At 42.8% G+C, this 25,688-nt stretch overlaps 1 protein-coding gene across 2 annotated transcripts in view; it reads left to right on the top strand.

The window, feature by feature from the left end:
- The first annotated feature begins 261 nt into the window (after positions 1-261).
- PHIP (PHIP subunit of CUL4-Ring ligase complex) overlaps positions 262-25,688 on the top strand; it is a 161,594-nt gene continuing 136,167 nt past the window's right edge. The window contains exons 1-6 of one of the 2 annotated variants that reach the window (XM_090035265.1): positions 262-3,600; positions 3,703-3,761; positions 3,865-3,894; positions 4,014-4,073; positions 13,555-13,705; positions 13,817-13,915. In XM_090035265.1, coding sequence (XP_089891391.1) covers positions 3,558-3,600; positions 3,703-3,761; positions 3,865-3,894; positions 4,014-4,073; positions 13,555-13,705; positions 13,817-13,915 — 442 coding nt within the window. In that variant the 5' untranslated portion in view covers positions 262-3,557. The remainder of the gene's footprint in view (positions 3,601-3,702; positions 3,762-3,864; positions 3,895-4,013; positions 4,074-13,554; positions 13,706-13,816; positions 13,916-25,688) is intronic. The other variant, XM_090035273.1, reaches the window with a different exon arrangement.

Genomic DNA, 25,688 nt, shown 5'->3' with positions numbered 1-25,688 from the left:
TGAAACAACAACAGTTAAAAAGGCTGCATGCGGGCACAAGGCCATGTGAAGCAGACAAAAATTGAGGCACTTAGATTGTCTATGATTGATTTTTGAAAAAATGAATTGCTATGTATATTAAAGTGTAAGTATGTATAAATTTTACTACATACACACAATCTCTTGAGCAGAGTAAGATGCATTTATTTTAAAAAGTCACAAAGGTAAGAAAAATCTGTACAAAAAGGTACAATACATGCATGCAAACTGATGAACTATATCGAGTTTTCATAAGCTGTTAAGGGATTAAAACAAATTACTAATCATATTAATTAAAAATATGGGTTTTGTTGTGCTGTTTTAAAATTTTAACAATTGCAATCTGAAGAGGTAAAATCATTCCATGGCTTTTTTTCTAATGCAGACAGAAATAGCCCATAAAAACTGCAATGAATAACAGAGTGAATGAACATGTCAGTGTATCTAGTTAAAAAGAATGTAATTTGACAAGAACATACAAAATAAAAAAAAGACTATTGTGGAGGACAGCATTTAAGGCTCTGAAAATTCATAGATGTAATTTTTTTCTGTTCAGGAAAAGAAAAACTCTCTCCATTGCATTTAAGTATAATGTGCAGCTAAAACATCCCTGAAAAAACAACAGAATATTAAAAACAAAACACCTTAATGTACATCACCAAACAGAAATAATTTAAAATCTTTCCCTGAAGCAAATGCAACTTTCACATAAAATAAAAGTAATCTGTTGATCTTATTCCATGAGGAACCTGAATTTGAACGTACAACAGCACAAGTATGTCTTACATTTATATATTTATTAGATATTGTTTTTGTTACTATTGTGCCTAGGTCAGAGTCATGGATTGGTGCCCTGTTGTGCTAGATATTGTACAATAACACAGAATCCTTATTTCTACAATCAAAAAACCAAGAAAGCTTTGGTACTGTTTTACTCTAAATCAGAAAAGTTGTTACAAGCTGTCAAAAGACCAAGAATGTTACAGTGTATCTAGGATACTTCCCCTTCTGGATCAAAATCTTTTGGGGTTTAATTGTCAGAGTACCTGACTTACAGGTACAATTACATCATACATTAGGCATACTTTGTTATACACAGATGTCACTGGAAAATTAAAATGTTAATTCACTTAGTCCTTAGTTGTCAACACTGCTTAATGCATGGAAGAACACAACACATTTCTAGAAAAAATGAACAATTTTATTTTCGTAATTTTTATTGAGTAATAAAGGCGATTACAAAACTATTATAAATATTGAAACATTGCTATAGAACCTATGGTTAAAAGGTAGGACAGTTACTGTTATAAGAAAACAATAAAAGGGAGAGACATACTTGGAAAAAAATATCAGGCAAAGGCTACTTCCTTGAAAAATGGATCAGGTCTACTACATACAGTACGCATATTTTTAGTACTTGGAAAAATATTAAAGAATTTTTAAGGATGCTGACAACGCGATCACATTACAGCACCACACATCAGGTTGTAGTATTTAAGAATGTAAGAACTGCCATTTAATAGGTTAGACCATGGGCCCATCTTGCCCAGTGTCCTGTGTCACACAGGGGCAGAATGGATGCTGAAAGGGAGACTGAACTGGTATGACCAGGGATTTTTTTCCTCACTTGCAGCCTCCAGCATTTAAAGTCTGATTCAGAGGCTGTACCCCTCATTCCCATGCTCAATAGTTGCTGATGTACCATTCCTCCAAAAATGAGTGCAATCCCTTTCTGAATCTAGCTCAACTGTCAGCTTCCACAACATCTGGTGGCAGAGTGCCATACTTTAGTAACTTGCTGTGTGACAAAGAACTTCCTTTTATTAGTTTTAAACTTACTACCTACTAATTTCATTTTATGACCCCGAGTTCTCATGTTGTGAGAGAGTAAATAATAAATCCCTATTTGCTTTCTCTTTGCCATTTAGTATTTTGTAAACCCTGATCATGTGCCCTCAAGCATCTCTTTTCTAAACAGAATAGGCCTGGCCTCTTTGGTCTCTCACCCCACGTAAGGCCCTCCATACCACTAATCATCCCTGCAGGACCCCCCTCTCCTTCTACATCCTTTCTGAGGTGTGGGAATTAGGACTGGGCCTGGCAATCAAGCTGTGGACTCACCACGGATTTAGAAAGGGGTACAACGACACTTTCTCACCATTGGCATTCACCGTTCTGTTTCCAAAAGTGTACCTCTCTTTTGGGAAAGTGCGGGCCATCTAGGCATCAATTCTCTGGCACTTGCACTCCTGCCGTGCTGCTGGAGGTGGCTGTAGCAAGTGCTTTCACCACCCCAAGGAGAAACCTCAGACACAGGGAGGACATAGGTTTGCAGAGGTTGGCTTGTCAGCTGGCACATGCAGGCATGTGTGTGTGTATGTAGATGTATACAGTTAGATGTAAACAGGTCTATATATATATGTATATTAATCTATATATAAAAACATCTATATAATCTATACAAGCTAGAGCTATCTATATCAACATATCTATACTGATAGATCTATATACACACAGATAAATACAGAGATACGTTTATATATCTGTATACAGGTAGATATGGATACAGATCTATGTATCGATACAGAACTATATATTGTGCCTCAACACCCCCTAAACGACTCCCCATCTAAGCTGCCCCTTCTCTGACCAGGACCTAACGCGGAGGCCGAGGGCAAGCGGCGCGGTCCCCTTGGCCCCCGGCCCGTCCCCGCCCCAGTCCTGGGGCGCGGCCGTTACCCCGAGGCTCGCGCGCGCGTGCGGGGGGGTGGGGACTGCGTCACGGGCCGCCCCGCCCGTGTGTCCGCGAGCGCGGTCCCCGCCGCCACCGCCCAGCGATACTAGCCCGGGGGAGGGGGCTGCGGCGCCCGCGCGCCACACATCGCACCGCGCCGGGGCTGCCCCGCCGCCGAGTTACCTCCGCACCGGCCTCGGCTCCCACCCGTCCTCCACCGGCAGCCGGGGGGACGCGGCCGAGGCAGCCGGGCCGCGGCGGCAGTAGAGAGGTCAGGGCGGCCGGTGCAGCCCCGCGCGGAGCGAGTGAGGCCGGGCCGTGAGGGGCCGGGCCCGCTACTGCCGCGCGCCCCTCCCCCCACCCGTGCGTCGTATCCCTCCGCTTCGGCCTGGCAGAGAAAGCGGCGGCGCGCGCCCCGCCTCTGCTGTTCCGACATCTTCTTCCCCGCCGCGCCTCTCCCTGATCTGCCCCCCGTCCTCCCGCCCTCCCCAGGCGGCCCCGCTCGGTGCAGGGCGGGCGGCTTGGGGCTTGTGGGGCGCCGCGCGGCGGGGGAGGGGCGGCGCGGGCGGACGGCACGGCGGTGGTGGAGGAGGGGACTCTTTCTTCGGGCGGAGGGATCCCGCGGGCTGGCGGCGCGGCGGCGACGGCAGCGGCAGCGGGGAGTTGTTGTTGCCTCCGACGGCGGCTGGTCCCGCGCGCTCCCGCCGGGGCCACCCCGCTCTCCCAGCCCGCGGCGGCGGTGGTGACAGCGGGCGGGCCGGCGCAGGGCCCCGCCAGCGCGGCCCCGGTCCCAGCCCCGCGCGCCATGGCTGGGGACGGCGGGCGGCACACGGCGGAACTGCGAGCGGGTAAGTGGCGCGGCCTCGGCCCCGGGCCCGGTGGCGGTGGCGGCTGCGAGGGGCCCGGCCCGGCGCGGCCTCCTCCTCCTGACGGCGCGTGTCTCCCCGCAGAGCTGTACTTCCTCATCGCCCGCTTTCTGGAGCACGGCCCGTGCCAGCAGGCGGCTCAGGTAGGCGGCGCGGGCCTGGGGGCGGCGGCCGGGCCGGGCCGGGCAGGGCCCCTCGCGGCCGCGGCCCCTCACGGACCCTTCCCCCCCTTTGTTGTCGCTGCAGGTCCTGATCCGGGAGGTGGCGGAGAAGGAGGTGAGCGGGCGCCCGGCGGCGGGCTCGGGGTCGGGGGCGGCGGGGTCGGGCTGGCGGGCGGGCCGGGCTCGGGCCGGGCCGGGGAGGGGGCACCCTGACGCCTCCGTTTTCTCCCGCAGCTGCTGCCCAAGCGCACGGACTGGATGGGCAAGGAGCACCCGCGCAGCTACGAGAGCCTGGTGAGCACGGGCGGCTGCGGCACGGGGAGAAACTTTCCGGCGGCCCCTAGAAAAATTGAATTTCCCGCAAAAAACATTTTTTTTTTTTTTTAACAACTTAAAAACCAGGAGCGGGAGCTGGGCCCCCTCTCTCCCTCCCCCTCTCCGCCTGCCGCTCGGCCCTCGGCCACCCCCGCGCGGCTTGGGGTGGCGAGCCGGGCCTGGCCGGGGCGGGCGCCGGGGCCGGTGCCGGGGGGCGGCGGCGGCGGCGGCGGGGCCGGGGCGGCCGGAGGCGGCGGCTCGGCGGAGAGGTGCGTCATGGAAGCGGTGCGGGGAGAGCGGAGCGCCGAGGGGAGGAGCGAGCGCGGCGCCTGCCGGAGCCCGCCCGGCCGCGGGAGACGGGGGCGCTGTACTCCTGCCCTGCCGCCTCCCGCGCCGCGCGGCTGCACACAATAGCGCCGACCGCCCCCGGCCACGGTCCCCTGCGCTTGCCCGGTCCGGTGGGGGCTGCTGGGGGCCTGGCTGTCACGCCGTTCCGGGATCCCTGCCTCGCTTCGACCTGTTCCTGCCTGGCGCGGCAGCTGCCTCAATCGCTCCGCTGGCAGGACGCAGGCCGGGGCGGTGGGTTTTCCTCCCTCTACCGCCCCCTTCTCTCCGTTGGGCTCGGGCTGCTCACGAGGTGCCGCTTTTTGTTGCGAGATGTGCGGGAAGGTGTTTGCTTTCCGCTGTGCATCGCTGTCTGCGGGAGGCTGTGGCTCCAGCTTTCCCTCGGGCAGCAGGAAAGGAGCAGCGGTGAGGGCTGCAGCCAGCGCCTGCTGGATGGAGAGTGCAGAGGGGTGAGCATTCTCTTTTGCCAGCATGTTATGACCAGCACCAAGTTTTCAGAGGTGTTTTTGCTGCTCTATCCTCTGGGCCTCAGTAGCTCACCACCAGGGCTACTCATCAGGGTAACTGCACTGCTGCCTTAACATCAGGTCTAGGTAAGACCTAAAATTGTGGAAATTTGTCTTATGAATAAAAATCGTGTTATAGCAGTTGAGTAAATCTACACATCAGTTGTGCTCCTTATAAATGGGAATGCTACTGAAACCTAGCTAGGTAAATAGTCTCATGGAGGTGAGCAGTATTGTCCCGTGACTCCACTTGTTATGGGGAAAAGTAAGGATTTGTATATTTTGCAGGTGCTTTTACATACAGGAATAGGAGTAGAATAAGTGCAAAATCGTCATCTTGTTGCTACAAATTCACCCTGAGATGGAACATAACGTATGAAACTGGCCTGGCAGTATGTTTTTTAAAGCTTTAAAACGTAACTTAGTGTGGCAAGTATAAAGTGAAAAAAAAAAAAAACACACAGGATTTTTCTTTATTAAGACTTGAAAAGACTTGAAACCTGTGCTGGCTACCAGCCTGTAAAGTAATGTGGACTGCTGACTAGGATAATTTACTTGAAAGAAACTTTCGGGTATCTGATTTAGTGTTTAGTGGCTTACAAGTTATTGCATGAGGATTTTTAGCATGTGGATTTGATGGATGGTTGTGGTAACCAGAACAGAGTTTCTTTCAGAACAGCACAGTTGACGATGGGGTGGGGGGGTGCACATTTGGGTGGTGTTAGTGGTATGAAACATTTGATACAGGTTGACTCTAAATATATTTGTATAGGTAGCACATGCATGAATATTTTGTAATTTTTTAAGATATTTTAAGTGTGTATAGAAAAATGTAATAAGGAAATCAAGACAAACCAAAATCTTTCCTTTTATTTAATTTGGTACTATAATATAAAATAGGTTTGGAAAGCTAGCAATAAAGATTATGATATTCATACAGGAATTAATAGGTTTATTTAGAAAGATGTACTAGAGGTTCTGTGGTATGCTGGTAAGACATGCTTGGAACTTCTCCTGGATTTGGGTTTAGGAATGTGATTCAAGTTGCCTGAAATGACAGATGATAAACATGGAAAGAATCAGCAAAATCTGTAAAGCATGTAGCAATTAGGGCTGCTGTTTTTTGGGGGATCCGTTGTGAAACGTGTAAGCAGGATATTGTCCCTGGTCCAGAGATATTAGTTGGTTTGTAGCACAAGAAATTCCTGCATGAGAAGATAAGCATCAACTTAGTTAGCGCTGCTATTTTAATAGCAGATTTTTTTTTTTTTTTTTTTTTTTTTATTGGGGGGAGATGTGGTTATCCAAAAGTCATGATGCCCCAAATGTGGGCATGGATGGATGGATTTAATAGGTTTGGAGAAATGCTGCCACATAGGTGACTTTTTCTTACCTTTTGTTCCTTAGGATGCCTTAATGGTTGAATATTTGTGTGATTTCTCTTTTCCTTTCTCTCAAAAGAAATGATTCTATGAAAAGGAGGGAGTGAAGGGTGGAAAATAAAGAACTTGCTGTTAGTGGCATTATTTTTCCTCAAGAAGCAAAGTTTGTTTGATAATATCCTTTTGGGGGCTAATTGTATAGGTGGCAGAGGTGTTAAACTTTTGGGGCACAAAGTACCATACAATTAATTTAATAAGATGTTACTAAACAAACCTTGCTTTCCTGGACCTCATAGTTCCAATATTTTGACCTGACTACAGCATGTTTTTTTTCCCTTTGCTGTGGCTGTAAGGAAGACTTTCCCAACCTGTTTCTCAATTCTGTTGTTAGTATTATTATTAGTGTTACTATTTTTCTTTGCATGCCTTTAACACATGTATATCCAGTGTAAATATTTGTTGAATGCATGTCATGTAATCTCAGACATCTTGTTTGTTTAAAAAAGTCTTTAAATTTGAAATCAGTATGTTATTGATGCAGATGCTGACTATGACATGCCATACAGCGATAGCAGCGTGTTCATCTGAGTATACTTGGCTCCCAATAATAAAGGGAGAGATTGTGTAAAGTTAAGTAGAAACAAAAATAGCAGTAAGAACAATAGGTTAGAAATGGACTTTGAGTCCTGAAGTCAAAGTAAATGATGGGAACTCAAAACTTCACGGACTCTGACTCCAACCTTCCTTTTATGTGGGTTTTGTTTCATCATTAATGTATGTTTCCATCTTTGGATGGGAATACTGCACCACACTTTTTTTTTTTAATACTTTAAAAAGGCTGTTTTAGGAAGGACCTTTCTTCCAAAAATCTCAGGTTAACTTTCATAATATTAATGTTATACTTTTGTCTTGAGTAGTATCCAAGGCCTCAGTTGCAGTATAACCACTATGAAAGAGGCAAAACTCTAGGATGCTATATTAAAGTTCAGTATTGATGTTCTCTCAGCTTTTTGCCTGTTTGCTGTTGTAAGGTTGGGAAAGTGTGTGGATAGAAGCAGAAATGGAGTGGTTGGCTCTGTCGGGCAACACTAACAGGAAGGATTCAGTCATAACAAAGGGAAATTTGTTTGAGCTGCATTTAGCTTGTCACTAATCATTTATTTGCTATGAAACATGTTGTTAAATTGACTCTAGGTGGTGCACGGACACTTCTGGGTGGAGGCTGACTCTTTATGCATGTTCTAATTCTCTAAAAGTGCCATGAAGGTGTGTATGGGCCTACATTGTGCATGGTATTGAGTGTTCTAAACTCGGTATAACAGGGTGTCAAGGGAAGGTGACTGGGAGGGAGCTATGCCACTACATAGGGTAGAAAGCGATCCTGCTGGTTCCCTTTGTCCTCTTTGAGACATTCAAGTAGTTTATCCTTTAGGTGTCTTTCTTGGGTGTTTGACAACTTCTCTAAATCAGATGATATTGTCGCGGCCACATCATTCGTAGTGCTGTACAGTAGCTGGCTTGTAAGTGGGTGACACTAATGTCAGGTTACCTAGAATATATGTGGTTTTACTAAGCCGTTCTTCAGTTTCCAATATTATCTAAAGCGCCCTTGTTTTCCAACTGAACATGGAGACCTATGCTTAAGAATAATATAATATTTTTTTTAAAACTTTTTGGTTCTGTATTGGTGTACAGATCTACTTAACTCTGTGTTGTGTCTAATCTCTATCTTGACTTCAAAGGGACTGTTTACAATGGATAAAATCAAGGCCCCAGTTCCATGAAAACCTTGATCATGTGCTTAGTTGTAAGTCCTATACTTGGTTTTGTGTGTTTTAATTCCTTAAATACTAGAGTCCTACAGGCAGCAGTGCAGTTATTGTTTGTTTAATAATTTTCCTCTTAGTGTAAATGGGGGTGTGCGAAACAGGCCCGAATCAGGGGACAGAGATTCAATTCAGCCAGATCCAGATCTGAAGTTTCAACGCTGATTTGGAGATTCTGGGATTCAGCCGTAGACACAGCTTTTAAGTGTTTTTTCTATATAACTCGAGGTACCAGACGTGGCTTGTGAATGCTGTGATGGTGGGGTGGATGGAGCATCCCACAAGAGTGTGGGGGGGATTCCGCCCGCACCCCCCCCCCCCCGGGCTCGGCAGTGAACCTGGAAGCGGACCAGAAATACTTCTGGTCCACTTTTGGGTCTGCTGTTGAGTGTGTTGGGGACCCCCCCCACACACACACCTCCCTGGCTCGGCAGTTGCCCGTGGGGGGACCCTGGGTATCCTCCCAGACCCAGGAGGCACCAGTCATGGGGGGGAGGGAGTTCGCTGAGCACACTGGGGGACCCCCACTTCCATGGGACGCTCCGTCCATCCTAGCATCTTGGCATTCGCATCTATATACCTTGAGGTATGAGGTATATAGAAAAAACATTTAAAGCCGTATCTGTCTGAATCATTGAATCTTTCCAAGTTGATTCAAAGGGTTCCGATTCGATTCGGAGAGATGAAAGGGTTGCCTGATTCAATATGGATTCAGAGATTCAGCTGCTGAATTGGGCCAAATGTCCGCTGAATCGAATCAGTGACCGAAGCTTCGCATAGCTCTAAATTAGAGCATTTATACACATGCTCTGGGACAGGGGCTGTCTCAGAACCACTGTAAAGTACGCAGAGCATCACATGTATCAGCTGTCCCTGCATTGAAAAGTGGCATCGGGGCACTTTAGTTAAAGTTCATTTCAGTTTAGTCAAAGTGCCCTCGACACCGTTTTCAGCACTGGGACTCTAATACACGTGACACTGGAGTCTGCTGAAGCGTGGTAATTCCATACTCCAGCAGACTTGATTAATCAAGTCTGCTCTGATGTGCTGTAATTACAGCGCATCGGAGCATCCTTGATGCATGTGTATAGGCAACCATAGTGGCTTCAACCCTTTAGGAGTTTTTGTGCTTATAGAGGGGCATCCTGGTTTCATGGGTATGAAATAATGTAAACTTTCAGAGAAATTGATTTAAATAAAAAAAGAGAAGTAGTTTATGTTGAATCCCAGAAAAGATATTGAATGTTTGATTTATGAATGCTTCTGCAGTCATGGCAGGCAGCAGCTCCCAGATGAACAGGTGTGTCACAGGAATTGAATTGAAATTCATATCATAGACATCACACCTAAACATGATTGTTTAGCTGGTAGTCTTAACAGACTTTACAGGTGAAATAAAAATCTAACTAAATTTGGGATCAGTTTGTCTTACCTGAGAACAAATGAGTTTATATTCTGTCCCTTTTCTTAAGTTTATAAATAATATAATGGTTATAGATTATTCTATGCCTTCTGCTTTCTGTTTAGGGTTAAGGAATACTGGTAGGACAGTAACTAGATAAGTCTTTAATTATCAGGGTTTTTTAGCAGGTACCTCTTATACAGACTTGGGGGGCTTTAAAATGATGGAAGTCGGAAATCTTTTGTTCAGTATGGTAGTGGTGGGTTTTTTTGGTTTTGTTTTGGTGTTGGTCAGTAGAATCTATTAGATTTCTCCTGGTCTCCCTTTTGGCCCATATATATGTATATAGTAAGTTTATAAATAAATAAATGCTATTGTTCCTTAAACTTTACAACAGGGCTAACCTGTTTTCTTTTTGGTAGCTATTTTTAGTGGTTCCTGTCCTTATCAAATTTAATTTAGAAGTACTCAAGCTTTTTCCGTGTTTGTTCTGGGAGGAAAATGTGTAATGTATGGTCTTCGGACAGTTGCTTCCAGTTGGGTCTCTTTAGTTAAACTAACATTGAAAGAAAATGTCTCTATTTTAATAGGTAAGGTCTCATTTGTTTAGCCTGTGTATAAATAGGAAGATGCTTCATGCATAAGAATGAATTATAGGGGAGGTATTTACTTTATAAAGAAGGAACTCTAAGGGCAAATGAGACTAAAGTTTAAAGAGATGCAATAACATGACTTATTTTTCTCTGAAGAAGTCAACCACTGGATGCTTGCTATAGGATAGTTTTAGGCTGAAAATCCAGCATAGTATGACAATTACTGTAATTCAGTCTAGGATTTGCCTTGTGTAATGTGTTGCGTAGCTTTATACTTTAAGATTAAAAGGTTGCAAATTTTTGGATTGAGCTCTTGAACCATGGAAATATAAGTAACTGATTGAGGTTTTAAGAAAGCTCAATTCGCTGGATCTTTTTGTGGGAAGGCTGTTACAATACATTTTTACAATTTCAATATTTTGGAAAAAGTATTTTTTTAAGTGTAATAATGCCTTTCAATATGGGGTAAGATTGTAAATTGTTAAAATAATTTTCATTATGTAACTTCACATTCACTGAAGCTTAAGAGTCCAAATGCTGATACAAATGTTCTCGGAGGTATAAAAATATCCTGGTGGTTTCAGTGGAGTTAAGATCTTATGCAAAGTCAAGGAAAATAAAAACACATGTGAGAGTCCCCCCCTTCAGCTCTCTGCTAGTGTATTGTTTGGAGCAAAACAGTATTAAGTTTATGGGTATTTATTTTTTGTAGCCATTTAGCTATGCTTTGTGTATGTCTGTGTCATTGGTTAGAGGTGGTATTGGTAAACGTGAAGGCGACCCTTTTGTTTCTAGAAAATACTTTTGTGGTTATGAGCTGAACTGTCACCTTGTTGGTTAAGAGAGCCAATCCCTATTTATGTTTTAGTCTGCTTATTTTTTTATTTTTATTTTTTTTAAGCGAACTAAAAGTTCAGTTCAGCAGAGTCCTAACAGGTTAGAGTTAGATTCTACTTGCTTATTAATGTAATTGAGACGTATACATGTAATCCCATGGAGGACAGTGTGAGTGGATCAGTGTCACTGATAGAGTGACCATATGGGACAATGTGAAATCCAGGAAACTCAGGGGTGGGGGCAGGGCTGCTCATTGCAGCTCTGTTATTACTATTTAGGCAGCTAAAGGAGTTGATGGCTTTTTAATGACCAGTTGTTCTCACTTTTATAGGTAACAATAGTCTTTCTTTACTGGTCATTCCACTGATTAACCTATTTTAGGGAAGTTCTGCTGTCTGCTAGGATTTCCTATTTCACAGTTTGTGCTGCTCTGCCTTCCCACCCTGGTTGGGTCCTGGATGCTCATTCAAATTTTCACTGGCCAGTTGGGACCAGCCTCCAGAGCTTGGCCAAACTGGGTCATTGTACTGATAGACTAAGATGACCTGCAGCCCTTCTCAGAGTTGAAATATTTCTTGGGACATATCACGTTTGTTAGAGGAACTTTATTCTAACTCTGACTGTTCTCTTGTTTGTATTCACATACTAGACAAAACCACTGTGTTTTTTACTTGGTTCAAAGGAGGTCTTTGGCTTGGAATGGAAAGGGTTTTGCATTTTGAGCACAAGATGCAGGATATACAGCATGTATCTCTGAAAACATCATGTTTGTAAGTGATAGCCTGGGCACTAGGAAGCATTTATTTTAAACACTGCTTTTGGAATCAGTGGTGTGCAGGTCTTGATTTTTGTTTTGGAAGTCATTGTAAAGGACGTATTATGATGGAATCTCACGGAAATGCTGGTTGACCTTCTTGAGGTTTAAGCTTCTCTTTAAATTGAGAATCTTGCCGAGCAGATCTAAGAAGTGCTGACTTGAATGCTTAAAAAAATTCTTTAGCTATTTGATTAATCAGTAAACTTAAAAGTTTTACCTCTGGGAGACAAGTTTGGATTTGGCTTCAGCTGCTAGAGGAAAGTACAGTATCTGGCTTTAAAAACAAGTGTCTTCATTATCTGTTTAGTTCAGGAGAAGAACAGATTCTCGAAGGAGATCAGCTAGAAATAAAATGGAGTGAAATGGGTCAGAATTGGGGTCCCTAGAAGGTAAAAACTGTAACCAGGTCTTGCCATGATTTATAGTCAGTAATATTGTTCAAGCACCTAGAGCTATAACTTGGAGTTCTCTTACCTTTCTAAAAAAATCAAAAGATGTCTCAAAACACTATTTTGTATGTCATTTGTTAGGACAATAAATCATGGCTGCTAAGTCTTGAGCTTTGTGAGTTTTTTTGGCTTCCTGTTAACATTGAATACATATGTCTACAAACATTCCTAATTTAAAAAAAATGAATTGAATGAATCTATACAGTGCTGGATTGTAATTTGTAACACTTATGTACCTTTTAAAGATGTATTTTTTAAATTTTACTTGCACAGTTATTCAATGAGTCAGAATTCAAACCATTCACAAATGCATTTATAAATGTGACATATGACTTAAATGATAACAACAAAGAAAAATCTCTTCTTCCACAGAAGCTTTAAGGTAGTAGGGAAAAATCATTGTAGTGTAAATAAGATTTTTCCATGGCATCAGTTTTGTACTTCAGGCACTCCTTTTGTTAATAAATTACTGCAATACAAAGCATGGTAACAGCATGTTGGCAAGACAGGGAGCATATTTGAAAAATAAGGTATGTTCCTCTTAATTGGGTTCACTGTAGAAGTATGAGCAATGTTCAGCCTCCTTAAAATGTCAGTCATGGCCTTCTGCAGTTACAGTATAACAAAACATCAGAAGCTTTTACCGAGAGACAATACGGGATGATTTTTCACAAATTTAAAGATAAAAAACATCACGATACAAGATTCAGACTGAAACAAGGAATGAACCAGAATGTGAGAGGTACTACATTTGAATGGCTATTGTAAGAATATTGAATGTGGATGATTTCCTTCTCCTCCCCCCAATACTGTTCTTTTCCTTAGATTTGCAGTTTGTAAGAAATGCATAAATGTCAGGATGTCTCTACAACATTAGGGGTTTTCATGCTATTTAAAAAAAATTCCTTACAGTAACTTAAATTGATTAGAAACGTATTGAAAATTAGGATTTGATACATTCTTTATATTTTTCCATGTTACCTAAAACAATGTAAGAGCTGCTTTACACCATTAGAAATTCATGTATATGACAACATTATTAACATGACTAGTATTTAATACAAGGCCCCTATTTCAAATGGAGGGAATTAATTGAGACCAGCTGGAATAAGTTACTATACTTAAAGGTCATTATCTGTTTTTATCATTTGTCTAAAGTGATAAACCATTTTCATTTTTTTTTCCTCATTTCTTTTAACAGTTTGTGTAACACCTCAATAGAATATGAGGTTTTAACGAATAACGCTTCCAAAATTATTCACTTTTCCTTTACAAAATGTTTTGTTTGTCTCTCACCTAATAGGTGAAGTATTATAGACACTTGGCACCTGATCACTTGCTTCAGATATGCCATCGACTAGGACCACTTCTAGAGCAAGAAATTCCTCAAAGTGTCCCTGGCGTGCAAACACTGCTAGGAGCTGGAAGACAGTCTTTGCTTCGCACAAACAAAAGTATGAAAATCTTATAGGAGCAGAAATCATGAAAAGTCTCTTACACTATTGTGTGGATTTTTTTTTTTCCCTTTCTTTTTTTACATTCGTGTCTAATTTGTTCTGAAATAGGTTGCAAACATGTTGTGTGGAAAGGATCTGCTTTGGCCGCATTACACTGTGGAAGGCCTCCCGAGTCACCAATAAACTATGGCAGCCCACCCAGTATAGGTAAGTCAGTATCATTACGACACTGATGAAGCTTGCGTGTGAAGTTTTCATGCCTGCCTTTCTTTTTTATTTGTATAACATCATTTTAATAGCACTGAGGTTGTATTTACTTTTGTGCATCGTACACATTGACTTTAGCAATACTTCTTCTAGGATGGTCAGTTACTTTGTTTACTAGTTTGAAACATGGCAGGATGTACACTGCATGTCCCAAGGTATACGTCATGTTTTAAAGCTTGAGGTTCTTAACTTTTACTTTTTTGAGGCATGAGTTTTGTAATACTTCATTTAAAGAAAAAAAAAGTGAGAATATGCAAGTAGCATTTGGTTGGCTAATAACAGTGTTTTCCAAGAAGTGGTAAAGCTGTTAATGAACCAGTTTGTTCTGTTATGACTGGTTGAATTTGGGGTGTGAGGGGCTCTGCTTCCACTACTGAAAAATCCAGTAGCAGTTTTTGGAGTTATCTGCAAAGAGACTGGGTAATTTGGATCCTTTTAACAGGGAATATTATTGTTTTCCTTTTTATACTGTCTGGTTCTATTTGACCTATTTCTTAGTTTTATGTTAGTATAGCATGGAGCATGTGTGTGTTGCCTGGCCTGCAAAATGGCAGAGAATGGGAGTCAGGAAAAGTGAGTAGGGTTTTTTTGGTTCTGCCTTTCACTCAGATCTTTCACTGAGAAATGTTTCATTAGCCTTTAGCTTTGTTCTAGCCTTTAATTTTGAAGAAATTCAGAATTATATGTGTGTGTGATTTATATAATTCCCTACAATCTGATATGTGCATATGTATGGATGAGATTGGAAGGAATTATGTCTCATAAATGCTTACAGATATGTAGTACCTCCACCCTCCTCAATCTTGTGTGTGTGTGTGTGTGTGTGTATGTATGTGTGATATCTGGAAGGGTGAGTTTTTAAGTTTCCTTCTGTTCCAGAAAGGACAGTAAAAGTGAGCAGAAACTTTCATTTTCCACAAGGACACAGTAACTTAGTGAAAGTAGTAGTGTTAGGAATTAATAAAACATATCAGCACATGTTTGCTTGAAACCAAGTTGAAATGTTCTTGTTCTGAAGTTCTTTAGTGGCTTGTTCTTGCTCTGTTTTTAAGTTCTCTAGTAAAACTGGCAATGTCAATGTAAGTGCCTTTTTTTTCATCATTGATCTTTTTCCCCCCCTCTCCACATTACATTAATATGGATGTAATTGGGAAGACTTAAATGTTTAATGTTCATATTTTAAAGCAAACTAAAATGAAATGCATGAAAATAAAATTGCTTCTCTTTGCATTTGGTAAATCTCCTCCAGTTGGCAACTACATTTTCTTGTATTTAAAGCCCTCAGGTTATGAGTTAGTTATGTTTTCCCTGTTACTTCAGTATTGCCAGTTTAATAGACTTGGGTCTGTCTGTCAGTATTGTAGAGAAGAATAATACTAAAAGGGAAGGAGTAGCATCTCTTCTGCACTTGACTCTCCAGTTGGCAACTGTTCTCTTGTGTTTTAAGATCCAGGCATTACAGTTAAAAAGCAATTCATTTTAAAGAATTCTGAATGTAGATGTATGTATGCAGACAAGGTTCTTTGGGTAAATTTGATATCTTTTATTAGACCAACTAAAATAGTAGGAAAAATTCTTCTTTGCAAGCTTCAGAATAGAGGGAGTTTTGTCAGAATAGAGAGAGTGGATTGTGAAAACTTGAATTGCAATTTAAGCAATTGTTGACTACTTGCCAACTTTCTCAGTTGTTGATATGATTTTATTATTAAGATATGTTTGTAAAAATGGCATTTGACATTCTGTTAGTCTTCCAGTAATTTCAAAATCAAATCTGATTTGGTATATGAATGAAGAGTCTGTGTTTCTGATTTTTGGACTTGCAAAGCCAGTGGGAAAATCTAAGAACCTTTTGGTTCCATGCCCCACCAAAAGTAAAGGCTGCTTGCAGACGTGAAAGAAAAACCAAAACCAAAATGGCGTGGTTCAGTGCTGAGCCCTGTGCATGCCCAGAAAAAGCAGCGTGTTAGCTGGACCTGGCTTGCCCAATTTCTGTACAGATTTGGGTGCTTTACTGGGGCTGTTTGGCGCTTTTATTTAATCGCTGATTGTTGAATCTGCTTTAGCTAAAAGCATCAAAAGCCCTGCTGTAGCACCTGATCTATACAGGTGCTGTGGATCTTGGTCAAAGTAACGTGCTGCTGCTGACACAGCATATTTTGCGTGTTTTGGTTTTTTGCTTTTTTTTCCTTTCACATCTGTCAGTGCCTGAAGATTCCACTTTGTTCTCCTGTGGTGTTTTTGACTGTGTAGGATAGGGAGCAGCAACGTTTTTGGGCAGAGTGCCAAAAACACCAGCAACCTTGACTTGTAACATGTTGGCGTGCCAGGGTAGGTGGTGGGGGAAACACGAGGGGCTCAGTCTTTGTAGCAGTGCAGCCCTGGCCCCTTCCCTGCCATCTGCCCAGAGGCACATATGCCAAGCAGAATGCCTTCAAATGCCACACTGGTACCCATGTCAGGGCTTGCCTGCACCCTGGTGTAGGACTAAAAAGAGCAAAAGGAGTTAAATTTATTTCTTAGTCTGCAATTCTTCCTTTAAAAATAATCTACAAACTGGATTGTGTTATGTATAGTCTCAACATAAACTGCAAATTCTTACCCGATTAGCAAGACTGGCTTGTGTTTTCCAATAGGTCAGCTGCCTTATTTATTCTTTTTGGTCTCATTTTAAGACCATATAGAATATTTCTATGAATCAGAGGGCTGTGTTTGGGATCTATGCAGAGGCTATTGATGTTTCAAGCAAACTGATTTTACTGGGATATGAAAATAGAGATTTATGAAAGTACATCTTGAATCACCCTTAGTCCAAGTGAATTCAAAAGATGTATTTTTAAATGTACAGGCTGATGTCTGTTATATCAGATGGTTCAAGATAAGCAGTCCTGTGCAGAAAGTGCAAGCTATCTCAAATTTTTCTCTGCAGTATTGAGTAGGACAGACAGTCCTCTTGCAAAGGTATCTTCAGCGAACATGTATGTGGTGATGGACAAGGTTAAGAAGCTTGTCACTGGGAAGCAAAGGGGTGGGCAGAGCTATATATTAAATTTTAAAGAGGGTAAAGAGAGAAAATATGCAATTTTTTTTCTTTACGTAATATGTTAATTGAAGGATGGATAGTCTTTACCTGATGCCTCATGGGAGGGAATATTTGAGGTGTTGTCAGGCATTATAAGAATGGATAAATTTATTTTTCTTATATTTAGTTGAGAATACCAGGTGAAAAGCTTGTGTAATATAGCTTGTTCTTTTGTGATCTTAGTTTTTGGATCAAGAGGTTGTGTGTGTTGTTACATTTTGGCCTGGTCATACATGGGGGTAGAGGCATCTGAAGCACGCGTATCCATTTTGGGTTGATTCCTTCTCCCCTCCCCCAGTCGGTTTGGGAACATTTGACTTGTCTACTTTACTTTATTGTCTTCTGGAAATGAAAACTGCTTGTTACTTGAAGTATCGTAGGTTGGGGTGGGGGGCATTGTTTTTGTGTGTTATCTCAATAGTCATGCAATCAGCTCCATAAATGCTAGTGTCTCAGGGTAGTTATGAAGTAAATCACTGGTCAGGAAGCCTTTTGATTTTAATCATTGCTTTCTACAAAAAGTGTGTTCTTGTTTGATACTCTTTATTCATTTAACTTGAAACTTAGCACTTTTAGAGAGAGCTTAGGGCTTGACTGTGTGTACACAAATTTGCAGAGAGCCAATAGGACTGATGGGTGGGGAATCAGGTCTGGTATCCCTCATCTCCATCTGCTGTGGTTAACAAGGATGTTATCTCTGGAAACAGCAAACTCTCCCTATGCCTGAAGAAGGGCATTTGTGCCCAAAAGTTTTGCAAAGAACAATTTTTCCAATTACTTAGTTCGCGGGTGGACAAAATGCAGCTATTCTATCTTGCCTGCGGGCTCCTAAATAATTTAGAAAATTAATATTAATCTGTCCCTGGCTGCCTGTCATGTGGCCCTTGATGGTTTGCCAAAACTCAGTAAGCAGCCCTCTGCCCAAAATAATTGCCTGCTGCTGATTTAGTAGGTCTAATAGAAGTTACCACATCTATCCAAATAACTTGGGGTCATCTCCTATGCTCTGGAGATACAAATTCACAGTTTGAGAACTGAAACTAAGCATCGCAGATGCTTAATGGGATCTTCTAGACTGAGCACTGAGTCCCATTGGGTAGAGTGGTTTTCTTTAATCTTTACTAACCTGTAGTGGAACCTCTGGGAAACGCATGGGATTGGGCCCCTAATATAGTCCTTGGCCTATTGTGACCTATTTATAAAACTTCTAAAAAGATTACATGAATATATTGTCGCAAATAGTGTGTAATTAGAAGTTATAATCCCTATTCCATGGCGATATCTTGGAGATTTAACATATCTTATAACTATATAGTTTTTTTTTAAACCACCTTAACAAAAAAAGCTAAAATAAGATTAAATAAAAGAAAATCCACTCAAAATAAAATCCAATTTTGTTTTAATTGTTGGTTTTTTGTGTTGGTTTTTTTTGTGTTTAATTCACCTTGTAGTCTCTAAAGTTTTGAGCTGTCAAATATAAAGTCCTCTTTGTGTGGCATTTTGGAGGACTGAACTTCTAATAGTTTAGTGGTAGAGTATTAAGATTTTTTTATTTTTTTTTTTTAGTTAATGGCTACTATCCTTCTGCCAAGTATTTAGGAGAAGTCTAGACAGATGGGGGAGATGTAGAATTTAACTGTCATCCTTACTTTGTTGCATTACTGGACCTTTAAACAGGGAAACAAAAATGGTTTATAAAATCAATTGCAGTATTGAATTTAAACAACGCTTCAAAATTGGTTGGCAGAATGGATCCTTTTGATAAAAACTGAATGTGATGAGAGAGCCAACAAGTTTCCTGTAAGACTTAATTTTAAAAAATACTTTTAGCAGAAGATAGCTACTCTTAAAGTACCAGACAGGCTTCCAGGATTAAAACTACTTCAGCCTACCAGTATAACCCTTTTTCAGGCCCTGTAAACTTTTCCAACCACTGGTGGTTAGGCTTGGAACTGCACAGAATTTTCATTTATTTTTAGAACTTTGGCTTTGAAGCTTACCTGTTCAAATCATTTATATTTTTGGTTCATTATAGTTGTAATGAACCAGAATTAAAATATGATGATCCTTTTGGGGAGGTGTGAGTTAGAATGACATTCTTTTCTAAATTGACCTGTCATGTTCCTTGTCTGTATATTGCCTCCCAAGAACCCCCTCTTATTGAGAGCTAAAATTAAAAAAAACCGAACGTGAAACCCCCCAAACCTTAAAAAATACTCTTTTTAGGCTGCATAGACCAAAGTTGAGGAGCAGAGAGAATATTTAATTTTGCCTTTTACAGTCTTTTTCTCTGATACCTGCATCTCACTAGGCATTCACGCAGGTTCCCTGACTTGCTAATGAGCCCATCAAACATAAGAATAATGAGAAACCTAAGGAAATTCTTAATTTTGTGCCAGCAACTTTGAAGGTGGTTGCTTAAGACAAAATTAAGACACATCTGGATGAATTCATACATTTCAAAGAAATTGTTTATTTACAGCTTGCACACACCACACTCTTGTATGTTCACATCAACTGAGCTATTTTTGTCAAATTGCTAATTTCTGCATGCACAAATTAAATGTTTTGTAAAAACTGCCTAAATGCTAATTACAATGCTAAAAATGCAAACCAGACTTTAAAGGATTTTTGTAACTACTTCCTTTAGGTAGGGGAGGATGCAGAGCAGAAAGGATTGCTGAAAGATCGGTAGGTTGCTGAAAACGGAGCTCCATTGCTCTGGACCTTGAAGTTGTTGCAGAAAGTTGGCCTCTTACTCATGGGAATCCTGAACTAGCTCAGCTGCTTTTTCCCTTTAAAAACATTTAGAGAACACCTACTGAAAATCTGTCTTAATATTGCTGATAGTGATTCATTGTTGTAAGTTTTCATGACCTCTTCAACTGGTTCATTTTTTTGGCTGTGATCTCTTCCTCAGCAGAGATGTTCTATAAGTAGTCTAGCTTGTTACTTTGCTTTTAAATGCATTTAAATTGAGTAGTGCTGTTGCATCAGCTTTGAGGCGGGGTTTTCTGGCAATACTATCATGGCTGAAATAATCATTTTAAAGGTGTATGAAGAACCTACTCAAAGGTAAAAGGAATTGCATAAAAGAATGATTGAAAAGTCTTAAAGTATCAATTCACATGCATGTGCACACTGGTGAATTGTCTGTGACGAATGACTGGGGGAGTGTGGGCGGGCCACCTCTATGCTCCAGGAGCAGGTGGAGCGGGGGAAGCTTGCCCCGCTGTCCATCTGCCAGTACCCTGTGCCACTGCTGCTTCCAGCATCACTGGCCTTGCCCCCCCTCCCCCAGGCTCTGCTCTTCAGAATCAGCAGAGCACTGCCATGATGGCTGGGACAGAGCGGAGGGGGGGCCTCGCCCCCCTGCTCTGTCCCTGTTGTCATGGCAGTGCTCCACACTCTGGTTGTTTCACTAACCAGTCGCAGTGCTCCAAGAGCGTTGAGGACAGACAGACAGACTAAGCCCTTTTGTCGTGGCCCAGTAGTCGGCTGGATCTGAGAGAAGGTTCTAGAGGTTTCTGGGTTAGATGATGGAGAAAGTTTATTTAAACAACCACGCTTAACAACAAAGGGATGGCTACAAATAACAATAAAACACAAAATGTGACTATAACATACTGCCTCCCCTGGCAGTTGGGTTAGAATGGTGGTCTGCTGTTCACAAGTGGCTAGGCTTACATGGGTAACACAAAACATACAGCGGATGGGTACGGAAAGGGTATCGTTTATGGTGAGGTTTTTGAGGAAACTTTGGAGATCCCTTTGGTGTTTTTCTAAGGTAGTGACTAGATTTTGAAACGACTGCCCAGTTGCCACAAATGCTTGTGGCACCAGCTGGAAAGCCTCTACCAATTGCTATCTTAGTTGTTGGACCTGGACATTTGTCTTTGTGCTTTGCGTTATTCCAAACATACCAGTAAGTTGGGTCAGCCAGTCTCGTTTTATCCTGTTTGGCCCTGCCCCTAATTTTGGCCACCATCTATTTGAACAATTACAGGTGGCAGTGGCATTGGGCCAATAGAAAATTGATTGGGATATAATTTTGGGCAACCCATATATCCGTGCATTTTCTAAGGGTATAGGAACATTCCAAGATTGTGCTTTGGGAAGAGAGGAAAAAGATACAGTATACCAGGCAACGTGCAATGTAAAGTTGTAATACCAGTTAGTGTTCTTGGAAATAGAAGATGAAGTATTGAGGTCCCCTGAGAATCCATATAATGATCTAGATGAGGGAAAGGCAGGCATGGGTGTTAGTCTCATTGCACTACAGGGGTGCAGTTAAAGTCCTGGTCACGATGAGTGCAGTTAGGAGGATGAGGCATAGTAGAATATCCTTCCTGTGGGGACAAAAGTTACAGGTTCAGAAGTTTCTGCCTGGTTAAATACCCACCAAATGTTACCCCGCCCCTTTGCTATTGTCCCTTCCCAATCAGCAGTATTTGGATGGGAGACCTTAACTTTCATCCCTGGCCTGAGGGTTTCTGAACAGTGGGGTCGAGGTGTCAAGGTTGGGGGTTCCCTATCCTTAACTGCAAAGGTGAACCCAGAGGACATGCTTGATGATTCCTTAGACGGACTGCTTGATGCAGATAGTCATCCCAGTGGGACCAAGTGGAATTCATGAATGGTTTCAAATGAGTTTTTAAGATGGAGTTGGCCTGTTCCACTGCCATTAGTCTGGGGGTTATATATGCAATGATAAGTACACAAAAAATCTGGGCCTCTTTCATTCATTTGGTTATTAGGTGATTTCTTAAATCCGGAGCCATTGTTGCTCTGTATTTCCAGGGCCTTGGGATATGCACTAAGGAGGGCACCTAGGCACGGATAGTGTCCTCTGCAGCTCAGTGCCGAGATTCCTGAGCGAAGGTGAGTCCACTTACTACTTCAACTGCTACTAAAACAATACGCCTTTTAGAGACGGTGGGCAACAAGGGCCCTATGTAATCAATTTGCCAGGTATCCCAGAGCTGTTTTCCTTCCTTAATATGCGGGCCCCCAAATCGAGTGGGTGCCTTCAGACGCATTTTAATTTCCTGGCACGCGACGCATTAGTTTATGAAGTCAGTTGCCATTTGTCAGGAAATAGCTATATTCTTGGTCGTGTTGTACCAATGTCTGAATCCCACAATGTCCATTTTGGCCGTGAAGCCAGTTGACTGCCACAAATATCAGGTCCTGTAAAGGTGAAAGTGTTCCTGGTTCTATGCCAGTTTCTGCTTCTGCTGTGCGAACCTTTAGACCTTTGGCCAGTTGGTCCACATTTCTGCCGCTGATTGGTGTGTTCCTTTCTTGTGGGAGTGGGCATCTATGTGTCCGATCTCTACAATGATTTTCTTGTTTGCAGTGGAGTCCCAAATGTGTTTCCAGAGGTCGTGATTCCAGATCGGATTCCCTTTCCTCTTCCAGTCTTTGGCATGCCACATGGGTAGCCAAATGGTGCATTTTTGATAGCACATCCAGGAGTCAGTATAAATTTGAATGTGGGGAGGAGAGGTGGAGGTTGCAGTCTCCCAAGTCATGGTCTATTACTATTATGATGGCAAATAATTCTGCCTGTTGAGCGCTTGCTCTGGAACCATGGTGCTGGAGAGTATGTTCATCTCCTACTTGGATGGCAGCTGCTTTCCAAGAGGTTCCTGCCTTTGACCTGCCTGTAAACCAGGATTCCACCCCGTTTTGACCTTCTGATTTTTCATCAGAAAGCAGGGCTGGTGTCACTGGTAAAGGTTGCTCTGGGGGTGAGGAGCTGGGAAAGATATTTATGCACTGTTTTGTCACTTGTTCTACTAAGGCAGGTTGTTCTTCCGGCAAATAGTTTTCTACCTGGGCTAAAATGGCATAGATCCACTTCAGCACCATGGATCCCCTAGCTTGCCTGGTGGGCAGTATTACCTTTTCCGAGAGAGCATGATGGAAGATGGGGACTGGTGTAGTTAGCATGGTGGGATGATTTATCTGCAGAGCCTTGGTGGAGATAAGGGCACAGTAACCAGTTAATAAGAATTTCGCTAACAGTGTATATCTTGGTTCTGATCCTTTCCATCTTTCACTTCAGAGCCCTGTGGGGGAGCTTTGGCGTTCATCAGGCATTTGCTGTCATAAGCTCCAATGACCTCCATTGTCTGAGACTCCCAGAGTTTGATTCCCTTGTGCTGACCAGACAACCCCCAGAAATTGGCATTTAGTATCAGGGGCCTGGGTCTTGGAGTTGTTGATAATAAATCCAGCGTCTTTGGCACTTATTAGATCTTGGAGGCATGCCTCAACTGCCTCCCGAGTGGTTTTTTTTCCCCCCACCATGACATCATCAATATAGTGGTAGCAGTGGGTGTTAGGATGCCTTGCTTCCACGGTTTTCACAATCGGTGCCAGTGCACAGTGTGCATAGGTGGGGCTGTGACACCACCCGTGGGGAAGAACACAGAATCAAAACTGTTCCCCAACCCAAGTAAAAGCAAAATATTTCCTGGATTCTGGGTCAACGGGAATAGAGAAGAACATGTCTTTTGAGATCAATACAAGCCATCCATGACGGGGCGTCGGTCCAGTTGCGGATGGGTACGTCAGATGTGCTGGGCACAGTGGTGTGGATGGGGTCGGTGTATGCATTCAGGCCTCTAAAATCGACCGTCATTCGCCATCGTCCATTCGGTTTCCAAACTGGCCAAAAGGGGCTGTTATCCGCAGAATGACATTGCTCAGTCGTCCCATCTTCTAGGAGCTGTCGAATCAACTTGGTGATGGGTTTAGTGGCTGTGGGAGGGGTTTGATATGCGGGTGGTGAACCATTTGCATGTGTGGCAGAGACAGAGGTGGGAGGTTACAAGTAGCTACATTGCATTGGGCTTCTAGACTCTCTGGGGCAGAAAGATTTCCCATGTTTTGTCCAAAAACCCACATCTCAAGGCCAATCCAAAATCTCTGGCCTCAAATAACAGGAAGACCCAGTAGGCTCAGGCCTCCAGGAAGAACTACCGCAGGTGTGGAATAAAGGGAGCTACTTCCAGGGAACTGGAGTTCCTTGTTTCTTGCTGCCACCTACCCCTTGCAAAAGGAAAGGAGTGCCTCTTGCCTCAGGGAAGTCTTTCTCGTCTAAAATGGTTACTTGTGCCCCTGTATCGAGTAGCATCCTAACAGTCTTTAAGACACTTCCCACTGAAACCCTCATGTCGAGATGGGCTAAGGTAGAAGGAACCTTTGGTCGTGATCCGCCCCTTCTCACCGTCAGCGCAGTCCCCTCAGACACTGGTGAGGAGGTTGGTGCAAACCTTCAGGCAGTTGGGGTTTGCTGGTAAGTTCAGATAAAGGCCCCTTAAGACAATCGTGGGGACTCCATCCAGCTGTTCTTTGGTGAAACTGTTTTCCAACTGTTTTCCAGTTTGCCACGTTACACTCTGCAACAGCTCCTGTGTGTTGGAGGACCTCAGCCCAGGGGGGCAGTGGTTTGGTAGCATTAGAAGTTCTACCACCAGGGTTGATACTGGCTGCGTGAACTCGGTTCTGGGCTTTTCAAGAGGATCCTTCTCCCAAGGAGTCCATTAAGGGCAGAATTTCCATTACCACTCTTTCCACTTCTGGCAGAGTCAGTCCTATGGTGGTTCTGGCCAGGGTTAACAGAATGGCTCTATAGTGCAACGGCACCCTCTGATAAAACTGCCTCCACATCAGGCCATAAACATATATCAGTGGCACTTACCGGTCAGAGCTGGCTGCCAAGCATGTGCACTTTCTGTCCAATTAGGCTTTGTTAGCCTCTCACAAGTCAGGCATCCCCGAGTTTGTGAGCTGACTCTGGCCAGTGAGGCATGGTCCAGTGTGATCCTCATCGCGACCTCAGTCTCTGACTGATCAAGTTGAAGGTGATGGTCCCAGTGTCAATCTCGAATGTTTCCACTGCTGTTTGGGCACTCTGAGACTTTATACAGTTGGCTGAGCCACTCCCAGTCTTAGGTTTTGAATCATGCCGTTATTTGGAGGACGCCATCCCTTATGGATACAAGCCTCAGAAAGTGTGCATCACTGCTTGGGAGAAAATACGTAGTTGTTTACCTGCAAGACTGAGCTATGGAAATTCCCCAAACCCCACTGAGAATTCCCCCACACCTTTTATTATATAAGAATTTGAAATACTATGTCAGAAGAGAGAGATTATTTAAAAAAAAATACTTGCAGCTAAATAGATGATTTGTATCCACTTTTCCAAGCTATACATATAAAGTTTTGTTTAATACTGTCTAGTATTGCAGTGTTAATGCTCATAGCTTTACAGAGCAGTCAAAGTGCAGTCTCCTGTACACCATCTGTGCATAATGAAGTGCTTGAAGAAATAAAACTTCAGTCTCCCACTTTTTGAGGAGAGAGTGCTGCATTTACAACCAAATCTTTATTTGTTGATATTAGAGTAAGAGTAAATTGAATCTTTTAGTTTTCCTAACTATAAAATAGAAATGAGGCAGAGAAGTGAAAGAGCTGGTATTAGTACACACTTTTTTTTGTGCCCATGTCTTTTAGGACAGTGTTTTTCAACCTGTGGGTCACCACCCAAAATTGGGTCCCATGAATATATGAAAGAGTCATGAACAAACTTTTAAAAATGCATCAACTTTAAAAATGGATTGT

Source organism: Crocodylus siamensis, chromosome 1, assembly GCF_052110815.1.
Source record: "Crocodylus siamensis isolate JL-2025a chromosome 1, ASM5211081v1, whole genome shotgun sequence".
Lineage (NCBI taxonomy): Eukaryota > Metazoa > Chordata > Crocodylia > Crocodylidae > Crocodylus > Crocodylus siamensis.
The sequence above is the reverse complement of the archived record's forward strand: the minus strand, read 5'-3'. Positions and strand labels throughout refer to the sequence as shown.